This window comes from Carassius auratus, chromosome 38 (genome assembly GCF_003368295.1).
Source record: "Carassius auratus strain Wakin chromosome 38, ASM336829v1, whole genome shotgun sequence".
NCBI lineage: Eukaryota > Metazoa > Chordata > Actinopteri > Cypriniformes > Cyprinidae > Carassius > Carassius auratus.
This window is the reverse complement of record NC_039280.1, coordinates 22077051-22102601: the sequence shown is the minus strand read 5'-3', so window position 1 is coordinate 22102601 and position 25551 is coordinate 22077051. Positions and strand designations below refer to the sequence as shown.

Genomic DNA, 25551 nt, shown 5'->3' with positions numbered 1-25551 from the left:
GCTATTATTTTTCAAAATTATTGCCACAGTCCATATAGAATCACAGACAGCAATTATTTTATCAGTTTTAACAATGAAGCTATGCGTCAGATTTCATCTTCATATCCAATTTTGAATCCTTATCCATCCAGGGTTTTAGCATTGAGGGGACAGCATTTCCCCATTGTTGCTTTAATGCTTTGTCTCCCATTCTCACCGACCTTGTCATAAACATCTTAAAATTATTTTAAATGATGATACGCCTTCTTGCTACATGCTGATGTCGCCTGCATGTTTTTTTTTTTTTTTTTAATGACGCGTCACGCATGTGGCGGACGGCGGTGCGACACTGGTGGCTGGTGTTGCCAGATTGGGTGTTTTTCCGCTACATCTAAAACCCGTTTACGGTGTGTTTTAGCCGGGTTTTCGCCTGGAAGGCTCTATAGAAATCTGGCACCCTATTGAACAAAGTTAACCTGAGAGAGCATGCAGTTCACAGACACCAGAATGAACGAGTTCACAGTAACGTTCATCAGGCATTAATACAGCACGTTCAGTTCACCTTCGCCCAAAATATGAACAAGTTCATGAACGATCGTTCAATGAACGCGTTCAGGCACAACACTGTGTTATACGAGCCAGGGCTTTAAATTTCCTTTGCGCATTTGGGCCCACTCAACAAGGGCAATCGCCTCCTCCTGGGCATGGTCGAGAGGTATGTCTATTCAGGATATGTGCTTTGCAGCCAACTGTTCTTCTCAGAATACCTTTGCCAGGTTTTACAAGCTGAATATTCAGTACTTAGCCTCCCAAGTGCTGTGGTTGACTGACTGATTCACATTTATGCCCTCTCTATTCATGTATGTTTGCTGCCTTGCACAGTAATTACTCTGTGCAGCCATATCTGCTATTGTTGCTGTTATCTGCCATGTACTTGGTGCAGCTCCTGTTATTCAATGTTTAATTCGATTGGTGTACCATCATCATGTTATGTGTTATATTGCTGCTTAACACAGTTATTTCTGTGCAGTATCTCCTGCCTTGTTTCTCAGGGCAGCATCCATTAATTCAGATCAGATATGCAAAATTCATATACCTGGACTTTAGATATTCATTGGCCAATCTCTACCTATCAGCTGCATGCCTTCCTAACAAGTGTCTTTAAAGGTTGTGGGAACTGTGTGCTCTATTTCACGAGTATGTGACTTGTACAGGCTGCTCATAGCCCAGGGATCTCTAACCCTACTCCTGGAGAGCTACTGTCCTGTAGATTTTAGATCTAACCCCAATCAGACACACCTGAACCATCTAATCAAGGTGTTTGGGCCTACTTGATAATTACAGACAGGTGTGTTGGAGCAGGGTTGGAACTGAAGTCTGCAGGATGGTAGCTCTCCAGGAGCAGGGTTGGAGATCCTTGTCATGGCCTCTCTCAAAGCGGGATTGAATATTGTTCCCATAATGGAATAATGTCACTGAGATATCTTGTGAAAGCTTGAGAGGGAACCTCTCATAACCTAGGTTCCCTGAGAGTGGGAACGAGACATCACAGGGGTCGCCATGTCCGCTGTTCGACCAGCTAAGCAGCGTTCAGTGTTAGATTCTGATGTAATTGGCTCGTGCAATGCATTTTATACTGCCTCTCGAACGCACCAGTATTTGCATGCGATTTCCATAATTTTCGACAATTGGCCAGTCATTTGGACTGGCATGAGCCAATAGGACTTCAGGAAAGGTTGGAAGGGAAGAAGTCCCCAAAATGGAGAAATGTCTCCGTTATATCTCATTCCCACTCTCTGGGAACCAAGGTTACGATAGTAACCTTTCACTTCACAATGAAACCTAGCGTCTCCACAACATGACGGCTGCGGCAACAATACTACAACGAGAATCAAACTTACCCCTTCTTTCTTTGCATGAACATTTGGGAGGTGTTATGTAAATCTTCCCACACAGTGACACACACATGTTGGGGACATGTTTAAACGAGACATGCTAGGATGGCGTGGACAAGATCTAAGCACAAACAACTTGTAAGACTCCAAAGAGAAAGGAAAATTTGAAATTGCATCATATGACCCGTTTAATGTGAAGACTTTATATAAAGTAACATGACACAACTGCTATTAATAGCATACTTAATCATATAGGCTACAGTAAAGCAACTGTTGTAATATGACTAATATGTAGTCGAGAAACGAACCAATTATATTAAATCTACTTTTAAAAAATCTATATGTTTCAAGAAATAAGAGAAATGTAGATTATCTGTAGTTATTCAAATTTGTGTAATCCAAATATTTTAAAATTAATTCTTTATTTATATTATCCATATTATCCTATTTGTTATGCTATTTGTTAATAATTGGAATCTTTTCTAGAAGCGTCCTAGGCTTTTTCGCGCTGATGGCCTGCACCCCAGCAGAGTCGGAGCGGAGCTGCTCTCTGACATCATCTCAAGGACACTTCGCTCCATTTGACTAGTAAACCAATTCTCAAATAACTATTATGATGACTTTTGTTCCACCCGCTTAAATGCTAAAAGTACTTGCGCTGTAAAATCCATTAAGACTGTGTCTGTTCCCCGAATATTGAGGTCAAAATACAAATTTAACATAGGATATAGAAAAAATCTTATCATGATTAAACCAGAAAAATGTAAAGTAAATGAACAAAAACATTTTTTAAAGTTTGGGCTCATAAATATTAGATCACTCACAGCCAAAGCAGTTATTGTAAATTAAATGATCACAGATAATAATTTTGATGTACTCTGCTTGACTGAAACCTGGCTAAAACCAAATGATTATATTGGTCTAAATGAGTCTACTCCACCAAACTACTGTAATAAGCATGAGCCCCATCAGACTGGTCAACAATATATAGTGATATTCTCAATGTTACCCAGAAAACAGGATACAGGTTTAATTCATTCTGAAATACTTCTGCTTAATGTTACACTGTCAGACATGCAAAAGAAATCTAATGTCTTGCTCTGGCTACTGTGTATAGACCACCAGGGCCGTATACAGAATTCTTAAAATAATTAGCAGATTTCCTCTCAGACCTTCTGGTTACAGTTGATAGAGTGCTAATCATGGGAGATTTTAATATTCACATTGATAATACAAATGATGCACTAGGACTTGCGTTTACTGACCTAATAAACTCTTTTGGACTCAAGGAAAATGTCACCGGGCCCACCCATCGTTTTAATCATGCACTAGATTTAACTATATCGCATGGAATCTATCTTACTGATATAGATATCGTGCCTCAAAGCGATGATGTTACAGACCATTTCCTTATATCGTGCATGCTACATATCACTGACATTAACTATATGTCTCAGCGTTACCGTCTGGGCAGAACTATTGTTCCAGTCACCAAAGGCAGATTCTCAAATAACCTGCCTGATCTATCTCAACTGCTATTTGTACCCAAAAATACACATGAATTAGATTAAATGACCAGCAACATGGACACTATTTTCTCTAATACATTAGAAGCTGTTGCCCTCATCAAACTGAAAAAGATTAGATAACAAATGTACTGTGCCATGGTATAACAGTAATACTCACTCTCTCAAGAAAGAAACTCATAGTCTTGAATGGAAATGGAGAAAAAGTAACTTTAAGTTTTTAGAATTGCATGGAAAAAGAGTTATGTCCAGCTATATTCATCCATCTAAGGAACATTGCCAAGCTACGAAACATGTTACCTGTTTCTGACAGGCTCTAAAAACTGATAGTGCCAAGCATATCCACAAAATCATAGAAAAAACCAAAACAATCCAAGGTTTTTATTTAGCACAGTGGCTCAACTAACAAATAACCAGACACCACCTGATTTAAATATTCCATCAACATTTAATAATAATGACTTTATGAATTTCTTCACTGATAAAATAGATAACATTAGAAATACAATAGTGAACGTAGATTCTACAGCGTCTAACACTTCAGTTTCATCCATCGCACCCAAAGATAAACTGCAGTGCTTCACAACTATAGCACAGGAAGAGCTAAATAAACTTATCACTGTATCTAAACCAACAACATGTTCATTTATGTCTCAAATTTTTTAAAATGTTGTGTCTGCTCAATTGAGCTCCTTCCTGCAAAAAAATATCTGTATGAAGAATTTCACCACCATAGCACAGAAACTGCACTTGCTAAAATTACAAATGACCTGCTTCTTGCATCAGATCAAGGCTGCATCTCATTGCTAGTTTTACTTGATCTTAGTGCTGCGCTCGACACCATAGATCATGACATACTCATAAATCGATTACGAACCTATACAGGTATTCAAGGGCAGGCTCTGAGATGGTTTAGATCCTACCTGTCTGATCGCTACCATTTTGTTTATTTAAATGGGGATCTCATTTATCAATAGTAAAATATGGAGTGCCACAAGGATCTGTCATAGGTCCCCTTCTATTTTCAATATACATGTTGGCCCTTGGTAATATTATTAGAAAATACGGGATTAGTTTCCACAGTTATGCTGATGATACTCAGCTATATATCTTAACAAGACCAGATGAAACTTCTAAATTATTTAAGCTAACAGAGTGTGTTAAAAATGTAAAAGATTGCATGACGAATAATTTTGTCTTATTAAATTTGGGTAAGAGAGAGATATTAATTATTGGAACAAAAAACAGTACACAGAATCTTGTAGATTACAATTTGCACTTCTTCACCTTGTCGTTACACCTATTAAGTTCCGTATCAGTTACAAATTATCATTACTTACCTATAAGGCCCTAAATGGTTTAGATCCTGCATACCTAACTAGCCTTCTACCATCACGCTCAAATGTGCATTATTATTCTTTAGCTTGGGTTAAACGAATTAATTTTTCTTTGTTGGAAAAGCAGCTATGCTAATGATGTCTCTATTTGTTTCTATGTTTTGCCAATTTACACAAGCTCCAGTCTGGATCCAGAACACCTGAGAAGAGATGATGCCAACCCTCTCAGAGGACCCCAGATGTTGCTAACCCTGAATCAACAAACAGAACTAACAAATATTTCTACAAGTGTGACTGCATCATATAATAATTGCTGTTGATAATGTTCATCGCCTGGCTGACTACGTCTTGTATTAATTTTTCTGAAAAATCCTGTCATGTGCACACAAACTGACAATCACCACTTATAAGCTACTGCTAAATATTGTAGAAACGTAATATTCTTTAAAGTTGCTTTGTAATTATTTGTATTGTAAAAAGTGCTATACAAATAAACTTGAATTGAATTATCCATATATATTTATATATATTCCACTTACCCATCCACATTTATTTATTACTAGTTTATCTATTTCCCTGATTAAAAATAAATAAATAAATACAAACCATCACATTAATTGTAATGGTTTTACAGGTTATAATGGGAGTTAAATTGGTTTTAATGGAAACTGTAATGATGACTGATGGTCTTCACTGGTAATTGGTGACCTTCTATTGGTGGCTTGTTAAAACCAATAAATCCTAATGACATATTTCCCAAAACACACTACAGGAAACCATTATTATTTAAATGGCTTTACTGGTTAATAGTTGAAATGATTAATGGTATTAATGTTTGTAATGGTATTTGTATTGAAGACCATTAGATTTTCTGTGTTGGTTTCTATTGTTTTTTTTTGTTGTTGTTTTTTTTTTTTTCAACCAGGATTACTGATAAATGAAAATACCAAACGAGAATAATAAACAGAGAAAAATTATTGAACCAGTCAAACATACTGATGTGGAATCACGTCAAGTGATTGTCACACAGAAACAACATTTCACATCACTTTAAAAACAATGAATACAAGCAGAAGCAAATAATACAGACGAGAGACCCTCAATCCTTAATTTAACTGAAAAGACAAATGCACAGAATGCTGAAGTGCTCTCACTCTTTGTCATCTGTGATTTCTCAGCAGTTCTTGTGGATTGCATGTATTGTTAAAATGTGCATATTTAGCTACAACGTGAGGTTGAACTTTGGGTGTGAAAGACACCTACAGGCACCTGTGGTTTCAGAACCTGTCCATCCAGTGTGAAGACAGCGCTTTCTCCACCCTCTTTGCTGAGATGGAAGTGTTTATTGAGTCATGGCAACATTCAGTCTGTAAACTAATAGATGTCTCATGAGATGCCACGATATACAGAAAAACAACACCCACCAATGCAAATCATGTGCACGGGAATCAGAGAGCACTGTACTTTCTTCATGGGCGTATTCAAAGGGTGGACATATGATTTCCCTTGAATTATTCTGATTAGGCCATTTCAGAGCTATTAAAATGATTATGCCCTTTGATTCATGCAAAAATGACCAGATTATTAGACAAATGATGTCTCAGAAAGCACGCACAAGATTTTAAGAGCTATAAAGTTTGGATTTTCAAGGCCATAGTCCTGTTGTCATGGGGCAGGTTGGGATGAACTCAATCGCAGACAGGATGCACAACACAACGGGGTTTATTAAAGACAAAAAGGGAAAAACAAAACCCACGAGGGGAAAAACAACAATTAGGGCAGAGACTAAGTGACTTAACAAGGCTTGGTTGATACGATAAACAAAGACTCTTAACACAAGAACACTAACTACAGATAAACAATCACAGGACTCACAACGTCTTCTTCGAAGTGCAACAATGAGTAACAATATATCATAATAAGTAGCAAAGTGTAACAATGAACCGCACAAGACAGTGAACACAAGGGGATATAAACTAGGATAACAAGGGGGCGGGGCAAGGGAAACGAGACAACACAAGCACATGGCCCAACGACCAGGCCATGTGCTTGCACACAAAACACGGGTCTGTCATGATCCTGCCTCAAGACTAGAGAAAAATCAAGGACACGAGGACAGAATCATGACACCTTTTTCATTCTGTACACAGTACACTTCTTTTTATTTCTTTTAGGGGCAGCTATATGACATACATTCGGGAAAAACCTGTAGTCTTGCGACCAACACCAGGTTATCTGTGCTGGATTTGAAACACGACCCTTTGAAATATAGAAATTAACTGAATACTGATAATAGACATTTCCATGCAGGGGATGCTTAAATTTCCCCATAATCAATAAAATTTCCCCTATATTATTATTATTATTAAAGTACTCTTAATTTAGTTCCAGACTAGTTTTATAATAAATTCAAATTAAAGTTAAAAAAAATAGTTTTAGAGGACACACTTTCTGTCTCTCACACAAACAAAAGCACAATTCCTTTCACTCAGTGAAGCTCATATTGATCAAAAATACATTCACAACAGTTATATTGCATTTGTATATTACTATTGTAAATAACTGTTTAGTTTATGTTTTAACTGTCTTATAAGATGAAAGCAAACTGGATCTAATCGCGACAGAAATAGTGGATGGCCCAGATACACACAAAAAAAAAGAGGACAAGTAGGCCTGTAGAAACAGACCCAAGAAAGCATGGGATGAAGCTTCATCTTCTTAATTGCAAGAATATATAAAGTACATGTCTGTACATAAAGTCTGTGCGTTGCTGTTTTATAAAATAATACACTGTATTCAGAAGTTCACTGTATAATGACTGTAGGTTGGGTCGTTTTATTTCTATATCACAAAAAATTACTGCTGAAAATATGTAAATAAGCGGAATTATAAGATTCTATAAATAATTGCCCAAAAGGCATATAGGCACATGTAAATATAATCTAGAATAATCTGTTTATATAACACCCCTGCTGAAAAACAAAACAATAGACATCATCAACAAATATGTATTGGTTTTACTAATAGGACTTTCATTAGTTTTACTGGAAACTGTAATGGTCCCTGTGGGTCTGTACTGGTATATGGTCACTTTCTATTGGTGGCTTGTTAAAACAAATCCATCTTAATGAAATATGTCCCAAAACACACTACAGAAACTTTTCCAAAATGTTTCATGGTTTGTAATGAATTCTTTGATGGTTCTAGATGTATTATTATTATTATTATTTCAGCAGGGACAGTAATCATTGGCATTCTCCAGCTCAGAAACTTCTTATGTTATTAATAGTAACTGTGTAACTAAAGTTATTATAAAAGTTGATTGTCAATTCTGCAGCAGAATTGTGCAGTGTTACAGAAAGTAAACGTGCGTCACTTGAGCAGTGTTCAGCCCATTCAAACAGGTCGAGCCTCTCCAGGTCGGGTTTCACTGCGGGGTGGAGCTCAGGGAAAGTTTCAGATAAAGACTGGCCGGAAAACATTCGGAGAGCTTCTTCACACTCGCGCAGGAGACACGAAACAGCGTTATTATCCAGAATGTTTCGCTGTGGAATCTCGTATCCGAGGTGCAGGTGGATCCTGCCTCTGCTCCTGCTGTTCGCGATTATTTTCGACTTCATCGCCATCGCAGCGCAGTCCGGATGGGTGGAGGACGAGAACGCGAAGACGCACTACGCCAGCATGTGGAAGCAGTGCCGAGGCCGCAACGATCAGTGGGACTGTAAATCCCTCATGGAGCTCCGTGAGTACTGACCGAGAGTCCTGAGAACGAGTGTGAAGGCATTATAAAACAGCAAAAATCAAAGCGATCCAAATGAAACGTAAAAAGTGTTACTTTGTTTAAGTGGCCTTTTCTGTATTAATTTTAAATTTGTAAAAAAAAAATGTATTTTTAAATAAACAATTATACAAAAAATAAATAATAAATAAATAAATAATCAGTTTCCTGCTCAGTTCACGGGGATAGACTGCTTAACTTGAGCTAATTAGTAGCTATGTCACAATATGTTATATAAAATGTTTGCATCATGTCTGTGTTAGTTTAATAAACTTCTATTGTGTGAATTTTCTTATTCTGAAAGCTTATAAATTCTTAATAAAGCCAGGTTTTGTTACGATTAGCTTTCAGAATAAGAAAATTCACAGGGGGCAACATGAAAATTAGCCATTGGGGCTTTTTTTATAGGGACATTCCTCAAACATTAATCAGCAGTAAAATACTGTAAATAAGCCAGAGTTAGGCCCAATGGCTAATTTTCATGTTGTCCCTCGGCATTTAAAAAAAAAGCAACCTAAAAATCTAAAATACATTAAATTATCACACACAAATAATACAATAACATCTAGAATTATTAAATGCTGATTGATGTCAGTTAACAGTTTTCAAAGTTTACATCACATATAACCAGTGGAACCAGTTAAATAAATCGGAGGAGACGTTGACAGCTTTGCAGACACTTTTAAGCCCAAGGCAAAACCTGTTATTTTTCTTCCCCTTATCTTAGCTGTTCTTTCCATTAGTTTGCCAATAGAATAAGTTTAAACTGAGGCCTATCACTAGAGATCTGTCCATTTCTGTAAACTTTATTCTTGTAGAAATAAGATGCAGTGACATGCTCTTTATACACAGTAGTGCATTTAATTGAATTATAAAGGGATACTATATGGTGAAGCTGAGGTTTGTTTGGTTAGCATGTAATATTTCTTTAATTCTCTTGTGTTATGTGTTAGTAACTGGCGTGGAAAATAGAGTGATATACAGTATATCTGAGGAGTGTCGATCAAGCAGTTACCAACGATCATTCATGTCTTGAGTGATGAATTGACTTGAAATAGAGTTAGAGCAAATTAGACTCCATAAATCATACATATTGTTTTTTGTTTTTTATTTTTTTCACCCTCTACCACACCCTTCCTCCCCCACACTCTCCACCTCAAGCACATTGGGTGTGACCGTATTCACAGACTTCTTGGAGCAAAACCACATTCCTCTAGTGAGTGTTAGGAAGCCAAGCATTGTCTCTACAAGTCCTCAGCAGCACTGAGTCAAGCCTGAGTGAAACTAGTTAAACATTGCCGTCGATCTGTTAATGTGTAACCATCCGTGTTACAAGCCAGTGTAGAAACTCACCTCTTGTATTTGTTCTGCTTCCCTAAAGTTCAAGTTGATTCGTTAAAGAGAAATGAGATACACAGTCATTGCATTCACTGTACCCTGTTTATTGTACAGTTTGTTTTTAAAGAGTCCCTACAAATTTTAAAACCAAACTTATGACTTGATATTATCTTTATTTTATATGGTGCTTCTATAACGCCCTTGAAGGAGCTTCTCAAAAGCACTTTACAATGTTAAAGTACACATGTAAAATTAAAACGGTAATACAGGATAAACAAGAGCACAGGAAGATCAAATAAACAAGAGACAGCAATGAGTTTTAAAAATGCCAAGAGACTGTGCTTCCCGAATTTCAGCTGTTGTTTCTTTACCGCATTGAAATACATTAGTGTGATGAAACAAGTACGTAACATATCATTGAAGGTCTTCTTCTCCGTTCTTCTTCCAGCTTGGGCCCAGGCAGTCGCTGCTCTGATGATCATAGGCCTCATCATCCTCATCTTCGCCTTCATCGTCTCATTTGTGGCTCTCTGCTGTTCCCTCAACGTCACTCTGCTGCCTGTAGTCGGATGCTTACTAATTGTGGCTGGTAAGACACTCAGTTAACCTATCAGTTTGTGGGATATCAGGGAATCGGGGCTGTTGTCACATTCAAATTGGCCAAAATGCAAAATATAAGGAGTCCAGTGCTTCTGAGGAAGTTTCACAACAAAAGCATTTCCTACACCTTGTCTATTGAATGCTTTCTAAATAATACATGGATGCTGGGCTGGGCGGTGTGATGGGATAAAAACGTGTGACGAAGAGTGATATTTGGCTGTACTGGGATTGGTGTATCAGTTGCCAGGACGGCTTTAGGTTATTAATACAGCGTTTATAAAAATTACATGCCTGAACACTCCCTAAACAAGTTAAGAAGGAAAGACTTCTTTTGAAGGTGGAGTGTGACGCAGAGTTTACAGATATATACAGACCGTGCTTTTGGTCTTTCCACCCTGCTTTTGTTCTGCTGTCGCTCTCACCCCTCCCTGTCCTCTTCACTTGTATTCAGGTGAAAGTTAAGAACAGCTGTTTTGTTCTCCGTCGCTTGTTCATTGCCAGACTGAAGCATAGCCTCTTCTTTTAAATTTGTCTTTTAATATTTTCACTATTACTAAATTTTTGTTCTTTAAATCCACTCTATCTTTTTTCAGTTTCGTTCTGAAATGTCTGATCTGATAACTCTCTGATGACTATCTGATATCCTGCTCCCTCTGTATCAGCAATAGTGCTTCAGTTTGGGGTGGGGTCTATGACGGCGCTGTTGCTGGAAGTGTCAGACGCAGCTCTTTGTGAAAGATCCTACACACCCAAACAGGGCTTGGCCTTCGCTCGCACGTCTGTGCAACACTCGCTGATGCTCCTGGCTGGCTCGCCAACACAGCTGTCAGCTACTCATTAAACATTTTTATATACCAACACAAATTGGTAAAAAAAAAGTTTGTTTTAGGTGCTGTTCATAAAACACTTACGATAAAACCTGTTGGACACCACAGGAATACTTTACTTTGAATAGCCATTCACCTGACTTTTTCAGAGCAATTTTTGTTGGCCAAAAATGCATTTCATCCACATTAAATGTGTGAATGTCAACACATAAGACAAGAAAATATATCAAACTGCAGGGCTACATTTTTTTTCAGATGCCTCAAACAGGACATTTCATAAAATAGGATAGATTGCTCTGAAATGATACAACTGTGTTCACAGACGAAATGTGTAATACAAATAAAAGTATTAGGACACATATTTTTAAGCATAGGTTATTATATGAATCATAAAATCATTTTATTTCAGAACTAGTGTGACTTTCTAAGCTATGGATGTTTGAGAGCAAGATGCTGGCATTAATGGGTTTGATTTCTAGTGAAGTTGCTTCTGCCAAATGTAAACGACGTCAGTTCCCCTCGGGTGTTCTAGCTTTTACCTTTGGCTGTGTTCCTCTAATGGTTTGTTTCTGAACAGAGAGTCTATTGTTTTATCAACTGAAACCTAATAGTGTGCTTACTCCATCTGTCTTTCAAATAAATGCCACCTGGTTCAGTGATCAAATACTTTTAGGGTTACTTTAGAATTAGCTTGTGTTGTGCTATAAAGTGTGCCTGCTTTCTCTCGTTCCAGTAATCATCCAGATAATCGCTCTGATCATCTACCCTGTCAAGTTCAATGAGCAGATCTATGAAGGGTATTACGACTACACCTGGGCGTATGGTTTCGGCTGGGGGGCGACCATCTTGATGCTGGGCTGCGGGATCCTCTTCTACTGTCTTCCTCGCTACGAAGATGAGCTTGCTGGCTTGGCCAAGACCAAATACATCTACACCTCTGCCTGAAACCCCAAATACTTCTTTCTTTTAGAAAGGACAATGTTAACCCGCCCAAGCCCTAAAAGTCTGTGCTCGCCAATCTCCAAAAGCATCATCATCTTCCCAAACCAAACATAGGACCACACTGACTTTGATGAGGACTGTCCTTGCCCTTTTATCTAACTTTTGGAACTAATGCAATTAATATTTAATTAATAATCATCCACAAACAGACTGTTCACAAACAGAAAGTTTATTTTTTTAAGTCACTGAGCACAGATTGAACTCCACAGAGCATTATTCTGAATCTTCATATTGCACATTTTACATTATAGCGTCCTTCACATATTACATGTACATATAATTAATTCCATTAAGTAATTTCATTAATACAACTCAGAAAACATTAGGTGCATGTAGTTTGCTTTAGAATTTACACTGTAACATGACCTGCCATTTTAAAAAGTTTTGTTATTTGTATATTTCTTGAACATCTCTACATATCAACATAAAGAAAATCTTTTTTTTTACATGGATGTGTCATTCCATGTCAGTCTGTAGTGACTGTGCATGCTTGATTGCACACTTCCCTAAAGTGCTCTTACTGTCAGCGAAATATTAAAAAAGAGTGTGCTTTGTGTTTGGCTGACCAAAGTGAAGTGAACTAAGATTAGAAAGGTTTTTATTTTTATTTTTTCTAATCGTGAGCATGGTTTTATAGTAAAATTGGTGAGCAAGTGGATAAAAACACAAAACACAGCAACCTGATGTTTTTCTGTTTTCAGATATTGAAAAATCTTGTTGCATTCACGCTGTCATCATTTAATTTCAATTAGACTGATGTGTATGTGGAAAAAAAATTGTATAAAAAGTACTTGGCTTGTAAACTTTGCAAAATCATAGGGTTTTTTTGTGTATTTTACTAGATTATATTGTTTGTTTTTGCTTAGTTTTTTGTGTTAGTTTTTTCACTCTCCCATTTGTGGTTCTTTTTGTGATATGAATATGAATACCAATCTTCAATAAAAGGGAGCCTTGCTGTTAAGACACCAATCTGAAGGTTTTTTTTTTTTTTTTTTTTTTTGCTACTCTATTAATTAAATCCCACAGTTCACAATAGTGACTGTCATAAAGGTTTTAATTTATAAAGCTTTTAAATCCTTACCGACTGATGTTTTAGTGCACTTCCTGCAAATATGGAACAAATAAAGCGTCTCAATTAAATATGTGCAGTTTCATATGATTAGTGCAAATAGTCACATGTCCAGAGCAGTTTATTTCCTGTTTATGCCTTGAGAAGAGGATGGCTGCATCAAAGCAGCCATTTTTAATTAAATTAAAGGTCAAATGTTGCAAATAAATTGTACAATATTGATGCTGTAATACTGATATTGATTAAGGCAAGCCTGTATTGCTGGAAGAATTATGCAGAATTTATCTAACCTATCTATCCTGTTCTGTCCCAAATCAACCATCACATTCAGAGCATGGCAGCTAATCTACAGTAAGTTGCTTGCTTCTCCAGAAAAAAAAAAGAAAGACAGACATGTTTGGTGAAAGGGTATGGTGCCCATAAGGTGACATGTCCAGTTCACAAAGTGTTTTTGGGGCCACAAGATATTAATTTGAGGGAACATCATCCTTTTCTTGTGGCTACGAGTTTAATGTGTAAACAAACCTGCGAGACCAGAGCAACACAGGATTATCAGAGAGGGATTCATTAATATCTTATTTTGAATTAAGAAATTATTATATTATTTGTTATAGAATTATTACATTAATGAAATTAATTATTACGTAAATGAAAACAAAACACATTCATTTATCATCACAGAAGAACATAAATACAATCATAAATACAAAACTTTATTGGCATAATTGTCAGGTGTTTATTTACAAAATATTGTAAGCTAGCAAATGTACAAAATTATATCTTGGTAAAGCGATACCCAAATTGAAAGAGGAAATAAGCATATGTAACAAATATAAAAAAGCCCTAATAAGTTAATTTAACAACAACAACAATAATAATAATAATAATAATAATAAATATGAAATGTAATGTCAATAAAAATCCTCAACATAGCATTTCATAGCTACAACATATTATCACGTTGAGTTATTATGTCATGGCCACGACAACACTAAGTGAACCGGACATGTCACCTTTCAGACACCATAAAAAAACATCGTTCTGAGAATAATATGTGCATAAACAGTGCATATGTTTGCAGTGTCTTCTACTGACCAGAAGTTAAACGGATTCAAATGATGACAAACAAATGCTTTTCATGAATTTACCACGGCATTTTCAGAAAACAAATGTGCAAAAGCTCACTGGGGCTGTAGTTTTTTTTAAAAGGTACACCTTTGTACCTTAACCTTAAATGGTGCAAATTAGTACATAAAATGTACATATACCTAAATGAAATATATTAGTAGGCCTACATTTAATAAGGTACATGCCCCAAAGATGACTTTTGTAGCTTTATTTTTGAGAGTGGATATAATAAGCCGTCAAAACTGGTAATTATTAAAACTCGTCTTTGGTGTAATTGAATCCAGTTGCTGCTAGCAGCTGTAACTGTCATTTCACAGTTCAGTCTGAAATGTTCTTTTCCGATTCCAAGATTACAGTGTAAATACTGTGAAATATGACGCATCCACACAATATGAGACATGTATTGTTTCTGCTGAAGGTGAGTCACCAGGGTGACAAGTATGTGCAGGACACACCTAACGAGACACACCTGCTCTGTGAGTTACACATGCGCCCTTCTGATGAAACACTGACAACATCTGGTACGTGCAGTACTGAAGGGAACAGGTTAACTGAGGACAGAACAGCACAGCTTCTCTCCTGTCTGAATGTTTCTAACATTAGGGGTTAAAATACCCCAACGGGGATTATCCCTAACATAGCACTGAGGAGATTTATTTATTGAAGCATCATCAAATTTCAAACACTTCTGCATTTGGACAAACCTTAACTCAGATCGTACAGGTTAAGTCTTTTGTTTCACTCATGAGCAGCTCATGAGGCTGTGGGGAAAAAAAGCTAAAATATATTTTAGGAAATTTGTACTTTTATGCAGTATCTTGTCTTTCATCCTGATATTGGAATAATGTTTTATGTATAAGCCTGAAAATAGGCACTTTAAATTTCACTTCAGACTTGTTTCTATAACACTCTGTTATTATTAATATGAGCAGTTTTACAGAGAAGAGTGCATCACAAAACACCAGTGAGCTAAAGGAGATAAACTATTCATGAACATAGGTACATCACAAGGAAGTTGTATTGTCAAGTTCAGAGGTGGGTAGAGTACCCCAAAAACTGGACTCAAGTAAAAGTAAAAGTACTTATAGAAATATTTACTCAAGTAAAACTAAAAGTTATAGTCTGAATAGTTACTTGAGAAAGAGTAAAAAAGTATTGGATAAAAAAAAAAAACTACTCAAGTAGTTAGTTACTAGCTACTTTGGGCTATATACTGAATATCTATAGTCTGTTTTTATTTAGATATATAGATACAATGTATTTTATGTAATGTATGTGTATATATATATATATATATAGAGAGAGAGAGAGAGAGAGAGAATTGTTTTATTTTTTTGTTTGTTTTTCTCAGCCTTTATTCAAGTCTTCTGTGTCACATAATCCTTCAGAAATCATTCCAATATGTTGATTTACTATCAGTGATGTTCTTTTTATCTTTCTATTCATCAAAGAATCCTTAACAAAATGTCACAGGTTCCAAAAGATATTAAGCATAAAAAACTGCTAATAAACTGGTAATAAATCAATATATTATACGGTAATTATTTGTGTTAACTTTCCACAGTCTGTGACAATTTGGAGTTAATTTTTATCTGCTGGTGTTGGTCCATTGTGTTTTTTCACTGCACCTTTTTTCCAAGAAATCTTGGAGCACGTTTCATGTTTATTGAGATGCACCTGTATGTATAAATATCCTATGACATGGAGAAGAGTGAAAACTCCTCACATAACTGCTGTTACCGAACATCTGAACATAACAAACCAAATGCACATTGATGGATCTTCTTACGTCTGTTCTGCACAATGTAAACAAATAAATAAATATCAATATTAATTGTGTCTAGGCAAAGACATTCCTCCTGGAACAGAGCTAACGCTGTTTGGAGGGTATTCATTTCATACTCTGTGTCAGCTTATTTATTGTAAAAATTATACATTGTATTTAATGTATAAGTTACACGTACAACAAACTTGTAATGTCATATAGTGGTATCTTGACTTGCACTGTAATCGAAAGTAGCCTGTCTATACCTGTTGAACTGTAGACAGCACGCGCGGTATTCATCTAATAAAAATCTTCATCGCTAACAAACAATAGCCTTTGAACATTTTATTTCAACTGAGTGTAGATCCAAGGCCACGTCTTCAATGCTCTTGATGTTCTTAAACTTTCTGTTACAACTCTGAGCGCACTGCTTCAGAAGCTCAGCGCGCGACGGAAACTGAACGAATCATTCAAACTGATTCACGAACCAATTCACTGGTTTGCCAGCTGGTTTGATCAAGGCTTTGAACAAAACTGACTCAAAGAATTAATCAATTGCGAATGGGCATTCCTCATTGCCAAGAGAAAAGTAGGAAGCTTGTTTTGGAATAAGCTTAAGCATTTATTACTTTTATTGCATTAAGATAAAGTAACGAGAGGAGTGTCGCCAACAGTAACAAAGTAAAAGCACAGATTTTCCCCCAAATGTACTTAAGTAAGAGTAAAATTACTGATTTTTAAATATACCCCAAAACTATAAGTTATGAAGTAAATGTAACTGGTTACTCGTTACCACCTCTGGTCAAGTTGTTTAGGTTTTTCCATTCAGCTCTGCCCAAACTTGATAAATGGCTTTTCAAGGGGTCATATGTTGCGATTTCAATATTTTCTTTCTCTTTGGCGTGTTACAAGCTGTTTGTAAATAGACAAGATCCATAAAGTTGCAAAGACTAAAGTCTCAAACCCAAAGAGATATTCTTTATAAAAGTTAAGAGTTGTCCACACCCTCCTAAAAACGTCTCGTTTAAACACGCCCCACATGTCTACATCATGATGTGGGAAGATTTGCATAACACCGACCAAATGTTCATGCAAAGAAAGAAGGAGTGACTTTTATTCTCGCTGCCATGTTGTGGAGATGCTGTTTCATTGTGAAAGTGAAACTACTTTGTTTTTATCTTCCAAATGCTCAACACACAACTAGAAATCAGTGGATAAGTTGTATTTACAAAACCTTTCCAGAACACACTGTTTCAGTGTGTGTGAAACGCATTTAACGGAGGACTGATTCCTGAACCTACAATGCCGGCTGTTCTGACTTACAGGTACATTTCCATATTTAAAGTATTTGCCACTGATGATCCAAGCGCAGTTTAGAGCAGTGTAGAGCAGAGCTTGTCGTTTGTAGTTTCTCCAATCACAAATGCATACTCAACACAATGCGTAAAAATACAGTATGTAACATTTCTGTCGCTTGCTTAGCATTCAGCCGATCACAATGACAGCTGGCCAATCAGAGCATGAGCTTTGCTTGTTTCAGAAAGGATAAGAGGAGCAACAATAATGTTTTTTCTTTAAACCACATAAACACATTGCATTACACCAAATACACCAAATAATGTTCTTTTACCAACTTCATATGATCCCTTTAAGTTCTGAAGGACACAAAAGGACCACTCATCTTTACTGTTTTTATTTTTCTTCTGCTTACAAAAGCTTAGCAAAGCGATAGTAAAAGCAGCACAGCAGCTGTAATAGCAGTAGTAGAAGGCTGATTAACCAGTTTTGAATTTGAGCAGAATAGCTCAACACACATGCACACACACACACACACACACACAAACACACACACACACACACACACACACACACACCCTTACAGGATCCATCTCAGTAGCCACACTGCCCTCTGCAGGAACTTCTTGACACAACATGCATATTTATTTATTTCTGTTACAAATGTCAGTCAAATAAAATATTAGCAAAATAAGGGAGCTGGGTTATTTTTCCAGTCCAAACACGTCATTTCGGTCAAGATTGCCGACTTGATTTCACAAATACTGTCTGAACTGAGCTGAGTTGGATGATGACAACACTGAATCAATGATGAACTTTTTTTGACTTAAATGGAGGGTTTACTCTCGTCCTCTCGCGTTGCTTGACTGGTTTGAAGCTGTATTTGGTAAAGAAGCTGGACTGATTTGAATAGTTCATGAAGAACACAAAGCCTAATTGTTCTTTACTAAACTTGAAAATGTAATTTATTCCTGAGATCAAAGCTGAATTTTCAGCTTCATTACTCCAGTCTTCAGTGTCACATGATATTCAATCGAATGCTACGACTCGTTGAGATCATGTCTTACAACTAATGAACAATCATGCACGAGACTTTATCATTTTTAGAAAGCAAAACAATTATGGAAGTGACACTTAAAAAAATAATAATAAAGAAATAAACTTCTACTAAACGGTACTTATATATATATATATATATATATATTTATTAACAATATCAAAAGGAAACAGATAAACATTAGAACAAGAACATATGGGGGGATGCAATAACATTTAAAAGGTAATCAAATAAATATACAATAATTTAACAATCTGAAAAGTTACAATTTATTTATATATATTTTTTCTTATAATAAACATATAAAAACTTAAACTTATTATACATAATTAACCTCTTGAATAAATAAGTGAGGGATAATTAAACTAAAATCACAATATATTTAAGCATTTAGCATTTATTCTATATTCATTAATAAAATCAACATAAGCATAAAAATCTCCACTGTTGCTTATTAAATCTGGGATAAACACAATGCTCTTGGAGAACCAATCAGAGAAGAAAACAGATTTTTATGTGCTAATAAAACATATCGATTATTCCAGATAATATGAGGAGAAAAAGATGTTTAAAGATTAGCTTCAGGAAGTCTGAACGCTTCATAGGAGAGAAAGCCAAAACTGTACATCTCCACATCTCTTGAAAATCATATTAGGAATCCTGAACCAAACTGAATTCCCCTTCAAACAATATATATATATATATATATATATATATATATATATATATATATATATATATATATATATATATATATATATATATATATATTATAAATGAATAAAAAAAAAAAACTAAAAAAAAACTAAGACATTCAACCCTCTCTTTGAATATGGCTGTGTTAAAGATTTTCTATTGATGTGTTCCACCTTATCTTTATATGAATTTAAGATTAAAAGAGTCAATAGATTTACAAGTGTTATAATCAATATAAAGGGGTATAGAAGGATAAATAAAGTGTGAAACACTTTCGGCTTTAGATAAAAAAAAATCTGCCATAAATTGTAGGATCTCTTTGTAACCACAAACTGAATGTACGTTTAATTAATTTAGGACATTTATGATGGACATTTAAAGAGATTCTTTCTTGGGCTGATTTACAGATATAAGTACCAAGATATTTAACAACAATCCAAATCAGAATCATGGATAAGCATTATTTGACTTTTTTTTTTTACTATTAACTACTAATCCAGAGGCTTTGGAAAAATTATTTAGACTTTGAATTATAAAATTTACTTGACGTTCAAATGCATGTATCATCGGCCAGTTGACTTATGATTAATTCATTCTCTCCAATCTGAATTCCTTTGATACCAGTGCCATTAACTACATCATAATTGACTAATTCTGCAGCGAGTAAAAACAAAGAGGGAGAGATGGGACATCCCTGTCTAAAACCTCTGCTAACACAACATCTTGGAGAAGTGCCACTGTAAAGAGAGTTTTGTGGAGGCCATGACAGAATAACTCTTGGGATTGTGATAATATGTAGTGGCCATGAGATATTAACAGAGGTGGGTAGAGTACCCAAAAACTTTACTCAAGTAAAAGTACTTGTCTTGAATAGTTACTTGAGTAAGAGTAAAAGAGTATCAGATAAAAAATCTATTCAAGTAGTTAGTTACTAGTTACTTTGGTTCATATATACTGAGTCTATTTCTATTTAGATATATAGATTAAATGTATGTTATGTATGTGTGTGTGTACACTGTAAAAAATTACTGATGCAAAAAGTTGTACAAATGAGGAAATACATGTTGGCTCAACATAATGGTTGTGTCAAAAAAGAAAAATATGTTTGGTCAATGATTGCATGATTTCCATGATTGTACTACAAAATGTTCATCAAGAGAAAATAAATAATTATGTTGAGATAACTTTTAACGTTGCACAAAAAATATTATGTTGGCCGAGCAAGAGAGAACAGCGTCAATCGTCTGAGCATGCGCAAAGGAGTTCTACCAGGCAGCGCTGCAGCAGGCTGGAGTCACGACATTGCATTGGTGAGTACTTTGTGCTGCGAGTTAATGAGCAAATTTAGGTTAATAATATATAGATTGTCTATCAACAAAGTTTGAAATAGCTTTATTGTGAGTACCTACAGTGATTAGCAGTGCTGGAAAATAACGTTTAACTCATAAAGCTTAGCATTCCTTTCCAACTGGCATGTGATTTAAAGTCGACCCTAACGGTTATTAAGCATGACATGTTCCCGTTTAATATATTTAATGGTCAATATTTTCAAATTGACTGTAACAGACAGCTAGTCTTGACAACTTGTGCTATTGCTATCACAGAGTGACTGATAATTTAGGCTAACGTTAGTTCTAACTGTTAGTGGCATTCAAAGCACATGTGCCTTTGTGTTAGCAGCTAGTACTTTGCACAAAGCCTCAATTTGCAAGAGTGAAATAACATTTCAGTCTGATAAAAATAAATAAAGAGTTGTGCTAACACGAAAATTAATAGCTGCTAATGTTATCAGATTTGTAAGCTGTTTAACGTTATCAGTTTTCCAAACGGTTACATGTTTCCGTTTAATATTTTTAATGGTCAATATTTTAAAATTCCATTTGCATTTTGGCTTATGATATATATGATAATTGATTGTAACAGACAGCTAGTCTTGACAACTTGTGCTTTTGCTATCACAGAGTGACTGATAATTTAGGCTAAGAAATAATTTGCTTTGCTTTTAATTGTTTGCTTCTGAATCTTTCATTACCCACGGGTTTGTGCTGAATTCTTCCGCATCTACCGTATTGACCTGAAGTCAGCATTCCTGGCATCGCTGGACAATCACACCCAGGGGTACTTGGGTAAAGTTGGTTTTATATTCGCACATTCGCCACTTTTCCCACATTTCCGCGTTCAATAACTTTCAAATTATATGTGCAAGAAAGTTTTTCTTGGCATATTCTGATCAGCGACATCATTGTGAACCAAACAGAATGGTTTCAAAATCGATCAAAATGGCCAAATATTGTTTTTATGGCATATTTAGAAGCGAATGTCCGCTGAATGTCCAACGTAGTGCTGGATATTCGTTAGGGACCGTCTAAAAAGTTCGATGTTTTTTTTTTTCATTGTGTGCGAACAGACAAGTATTCTTGAGCCAACCACAAATGTGCCAGCAAATATCACTTACATGATGTCTTCTAATGCTATAGGTTTTCCTTGAGCAACAATAGAAATTATACAGATGGTGTTTGAAGATATGTTTAAGAATTAAAAAATAATAATCGTACATAAAGTATAATTTATTGTATAATTTAACAATTCAGACAAGTGGAAAATAAAGTGTAATCTCCTGAACATAGTTAATGGCATAGTTAAAACAACATGTGTATATATTTAGTTACCTCAAAATTAACATGAACTGTGTTGATGTGTTGGTTTTAACAATGACATATGATTTCTTTTAATAGGTTTTAAAAGCATGGGTCAACTTCTCCGAAGCAAGTTGGAACATCTTGTCTGGATCATACAGAACATACTACAGCCGTGTCTTGCATTTTATTCACCTTTGTTGTTTTTTTCTGATTTTAAGTATAATAAAGACATAACAGTGTAACAGTGTTCACCAGGTGTTGATTGGAAAAAATGGCTGAACTCTTTGATGTTTTTCTGTTTTATGAAATCTTTGTTTAACATTAAACTCTCACAATTCATGTGCATTGATTAATGTCTGCAATCCTGCAAAAATTTTACTTTGCCTGGTACTGAATCCATCATATTATTGACAAGTATTCAGAAATCATGACAGCAAACACAATGTTGATTTTGGGTGAACATTTCAAAAACTATGGCAAAACTTTCTTCAAGATGGATTATAAAGAATTTGTGCTTCACATATTTAATTTGACCATCACTGTTTTTATGGGATTCCTCAATGACAAGTCACCCACTTCAACATGCTAAAGTAGCGATATATTTATGTGACCCAAGTTAACATAAATCCAGTCTTGTATTGTAGATGTATGTAGCGTAGACATTGAAAAAGATCCATACCTATGCACTTGTCCTGCATTGACACAAATTCCAGTTCAATAACTTAAAAAAAGGCTAACATTGATGCAAAACAGGCTGCTAAATATTTATGTGACCTTGTAGAACATATCAGAAGTCTTGAAATACAAGTATTGGCCATTAAAACCTACATTTGCAGCATACCTGTCCAAAGAAGGCTATCACTGTTACCAATCAAGTTGCTAAATATTTATCTGACCTTCTTCATCATATCAAAAGTCTTAAAACAACAAGTATTTGCTCTTAATGATACATTTACAGCATCTTTGTATTTCTGTATAGAGACACTGACCCTCACTTCCAGTTCAATAACTTTTTAAAAGAGGCCCACACTGTTACAAAACAAGCTGCTAAATAATTATGTGACCTTGTAGAACATATCAGAAGTCTTGAAATACAAGTATTGGCCATAAAACCTACATTTGCAGCATCCCTGTTTTTCTTCATAGACACACCATAACTTCACTTCCAGTTCAATACCTTTCCAAAGAAGGCTATCACTGTTACCAATCAAGTTGCTAAATAATTATGTGACCTTGTAGAACATATCAGAAGTCTTGAAATACAAGTATTGGCCATTAAAACCTACATTTGCAGCATACCTGTGATTCTTCATAGACACAGCATTACTTCACTTCCAGTTCAATACCTTTCCAAAGAAGGCTCACACTGTTACCAATCAAGTTGCTAAATAATTATGTGACCTTGTAGAACATATCAGAAGTCTTGAAATACAAGTATTGGCCATAAAACATGCATATTCAGCATCACTGTGTTTCTTTATAGACACACCATAACATCACTTCCAGTTCAATACGTCTGCAAAAAAGGCTCACACTGTTAACAATGAAGTTGCTATTAATCTGACCTTCTTCATCATACCAGAAGTCATAAAAGAACAAGGATTTGCTCTAAATTATACATTTACCGCATCTCTCTATTGCTTCATAGACACACCATGACTTCACTTGCAGTTCAATACCTTCTTAAAAGAGGCTCACACAGTTACAAAACAAGTTGCTAAATAATTATCTGACCTGGTAGAGCATCCCAGAAGTCTGGAAATACAAGTATGGCCCATGAAACCTACATTTGCAGCAACCTTGTGTTTCTTCATAGACACACCATTACTTCACTTGCAATTCAATACCTTCTTAAAAGAAGCTCACACAGTTACAAAACAAGCTGCTAAATAATTATCTGACCTGGTAGAGCATCCCAGAAGTCTTGAAATACAAGTTTTGCCCATAAAACCTACATTTGCAGCAACCTTGTGTTTCTTCATAGACACACTATTATTTCACTTCCAGGGTAATAGCTTTCCAAAGAAGGCTAACTCTGTTACCAATCAAATTGCTAAATAATTATCTGACCTGGTAGAGCATCCCAGAAGTCTGGAAATACAAGTATTGCCCATGAAACTTACATTTGCAGTATCCATGTGATTCTTCATAGACACACCATTACTTCACTTCCAGTTCAATACCTTTCCAAAGAAGGCTATCACTGTTACCAATCAAGTTGCTAAATATTTATCTGACCTTCTTCATCATATCAAAAGTCTTAAAACAACAAGTATTTGCTCTTAATGATACATTTACAGCATCTTTGTATTTCTGTATAGAGACACTGACCCTCACTTCCAGTTCAATAACTTTTTAAAAGAGGCCCACAATGTTACAAAACAAGCTGCTAAATAATTATGTGACCTTGTAGAACATATCAGAAGTCTTGAAATACAAGTATTGGCCATAAAACCTACATTTGCAGCATCCCTGTTTTTCTTCATAGACACACCATAACTTCACTTCCAGTTCAATACCTTTCCAAAGAAGGCTATCACTGTTACCAATCAAGTTGCTAAATAATTATGTGACCTTGTAGAACATATCAGAAGTCTTGAAATACAAGTATTGGCCATAAAACCTACATTTGCAGCATACCTGTGATTCTTCATAGACACAGCATTACTTCACTTCCAGTTCAATACCTTTCCAAAGAAGGCTCACACTGTTACCAATCAAGTTGCTAAATAATTATTTGACCTTGGAGAACATATCAGAAGTCCTGAAATACAAGTATTGGCCATAAAACATACATTTGCAGCATCCCTGTGCTTCTTCATAGACACACCATAACATCACTTCCAAGTCAATACCTTTCCAAAGAAGGCTATCACTGTTACCAATCAAGTTGCTAAATATTTATCTGACCTTCTTCATCATATCAAAAGTCTTACAAGAACAAGTATTTGCTCTTAATGATACATTTACAGCATCTCTGTATTTCTTTATAGAGACACTTACCCTCACTTCCAGTTCAATAACTTTTTAAGAGGCTCACACTGTTACAAAACAAGCTGCTACATAATTATGTGACCCTCTACATCATATCAAAAGTCTTAAAAGTACAAGTATTTGCTCTAAAAGATACATTACAACATTCATGTAATATATATATATATATATATATATATATATATATATATATATATATATATATATATATATATATATATATAAGCCATACAGAATATTGTACTAAGCATTAAACCTGAAACAAACTAGAAATTTTTAAATTTAAAGGAAAACTAGGCTATGTTTTATTTTATGCCACTGTCCATGGTCCTGATGCTACCTCTACCTCAACATTTCCATAATTTTGCAGTATTTGCCCAAGTTAACCCCAAATCACTTTGTTATTAAGCACACTCCAAAGGGCACACTATACCATGGGGATTGGCTTATGTATTACATTTAGTTGACTTTGAAAAGCAGCTATGCATATATATATATTGGATGGAGGGGAGAGAGACACCAATGAACTTCTCAGCTGCTCTCACTTGCGTTGCAGAGTCTGATGCAGCTCGACAGGATGGTCTCGACGGTGCCTCTGTAGAAGTTGTACATGATCGGGGGTGGG

At 35.6% G+C, this 25551-nt stretch overlaps 1 protein-coding gene and 1 long non-coding RNA gene across 2 annotated transcripts; both read left to right on the top strand.

The window, feature by feature from the left end:
- Window positions 1-8178: 8178 nt before the first annotated feature.
- Window positions 8179-13251, top strand: LOC113057385 (p53 apoptosis effector related to PMP-22-like). Its single transcript, XM_026224765.1, has 3 exons — window positions 8179-8479; window positions 10302-10442; window positions 12014-13251. Exons 1-3 carry the CDS (start codon window positions 8275-8277, stop codon window positions 12223-12225), a joined length of 558 nt encoding a protein of 185 aa, XP_026080550.1. The 5' UTR covers window positions 8179-8274; the 3' UTR covers window positions 12226-13251.
- Window positions 13252-20313: 7062 nt separating this feature from the next.
- Window positions 20314-22277, top strand: LOC113057384 (uncharacterized). The gene is made up of 2 exons (XR_003277816.1): window positions 20314-21419; window positions 22029-22277. It is a non-coding gene; the product is annotated as an uncharacterized LOC113057384 (long non-coding RNA).
- Window positions 22278-25551: the final 3274 nt, after the last annotated feature.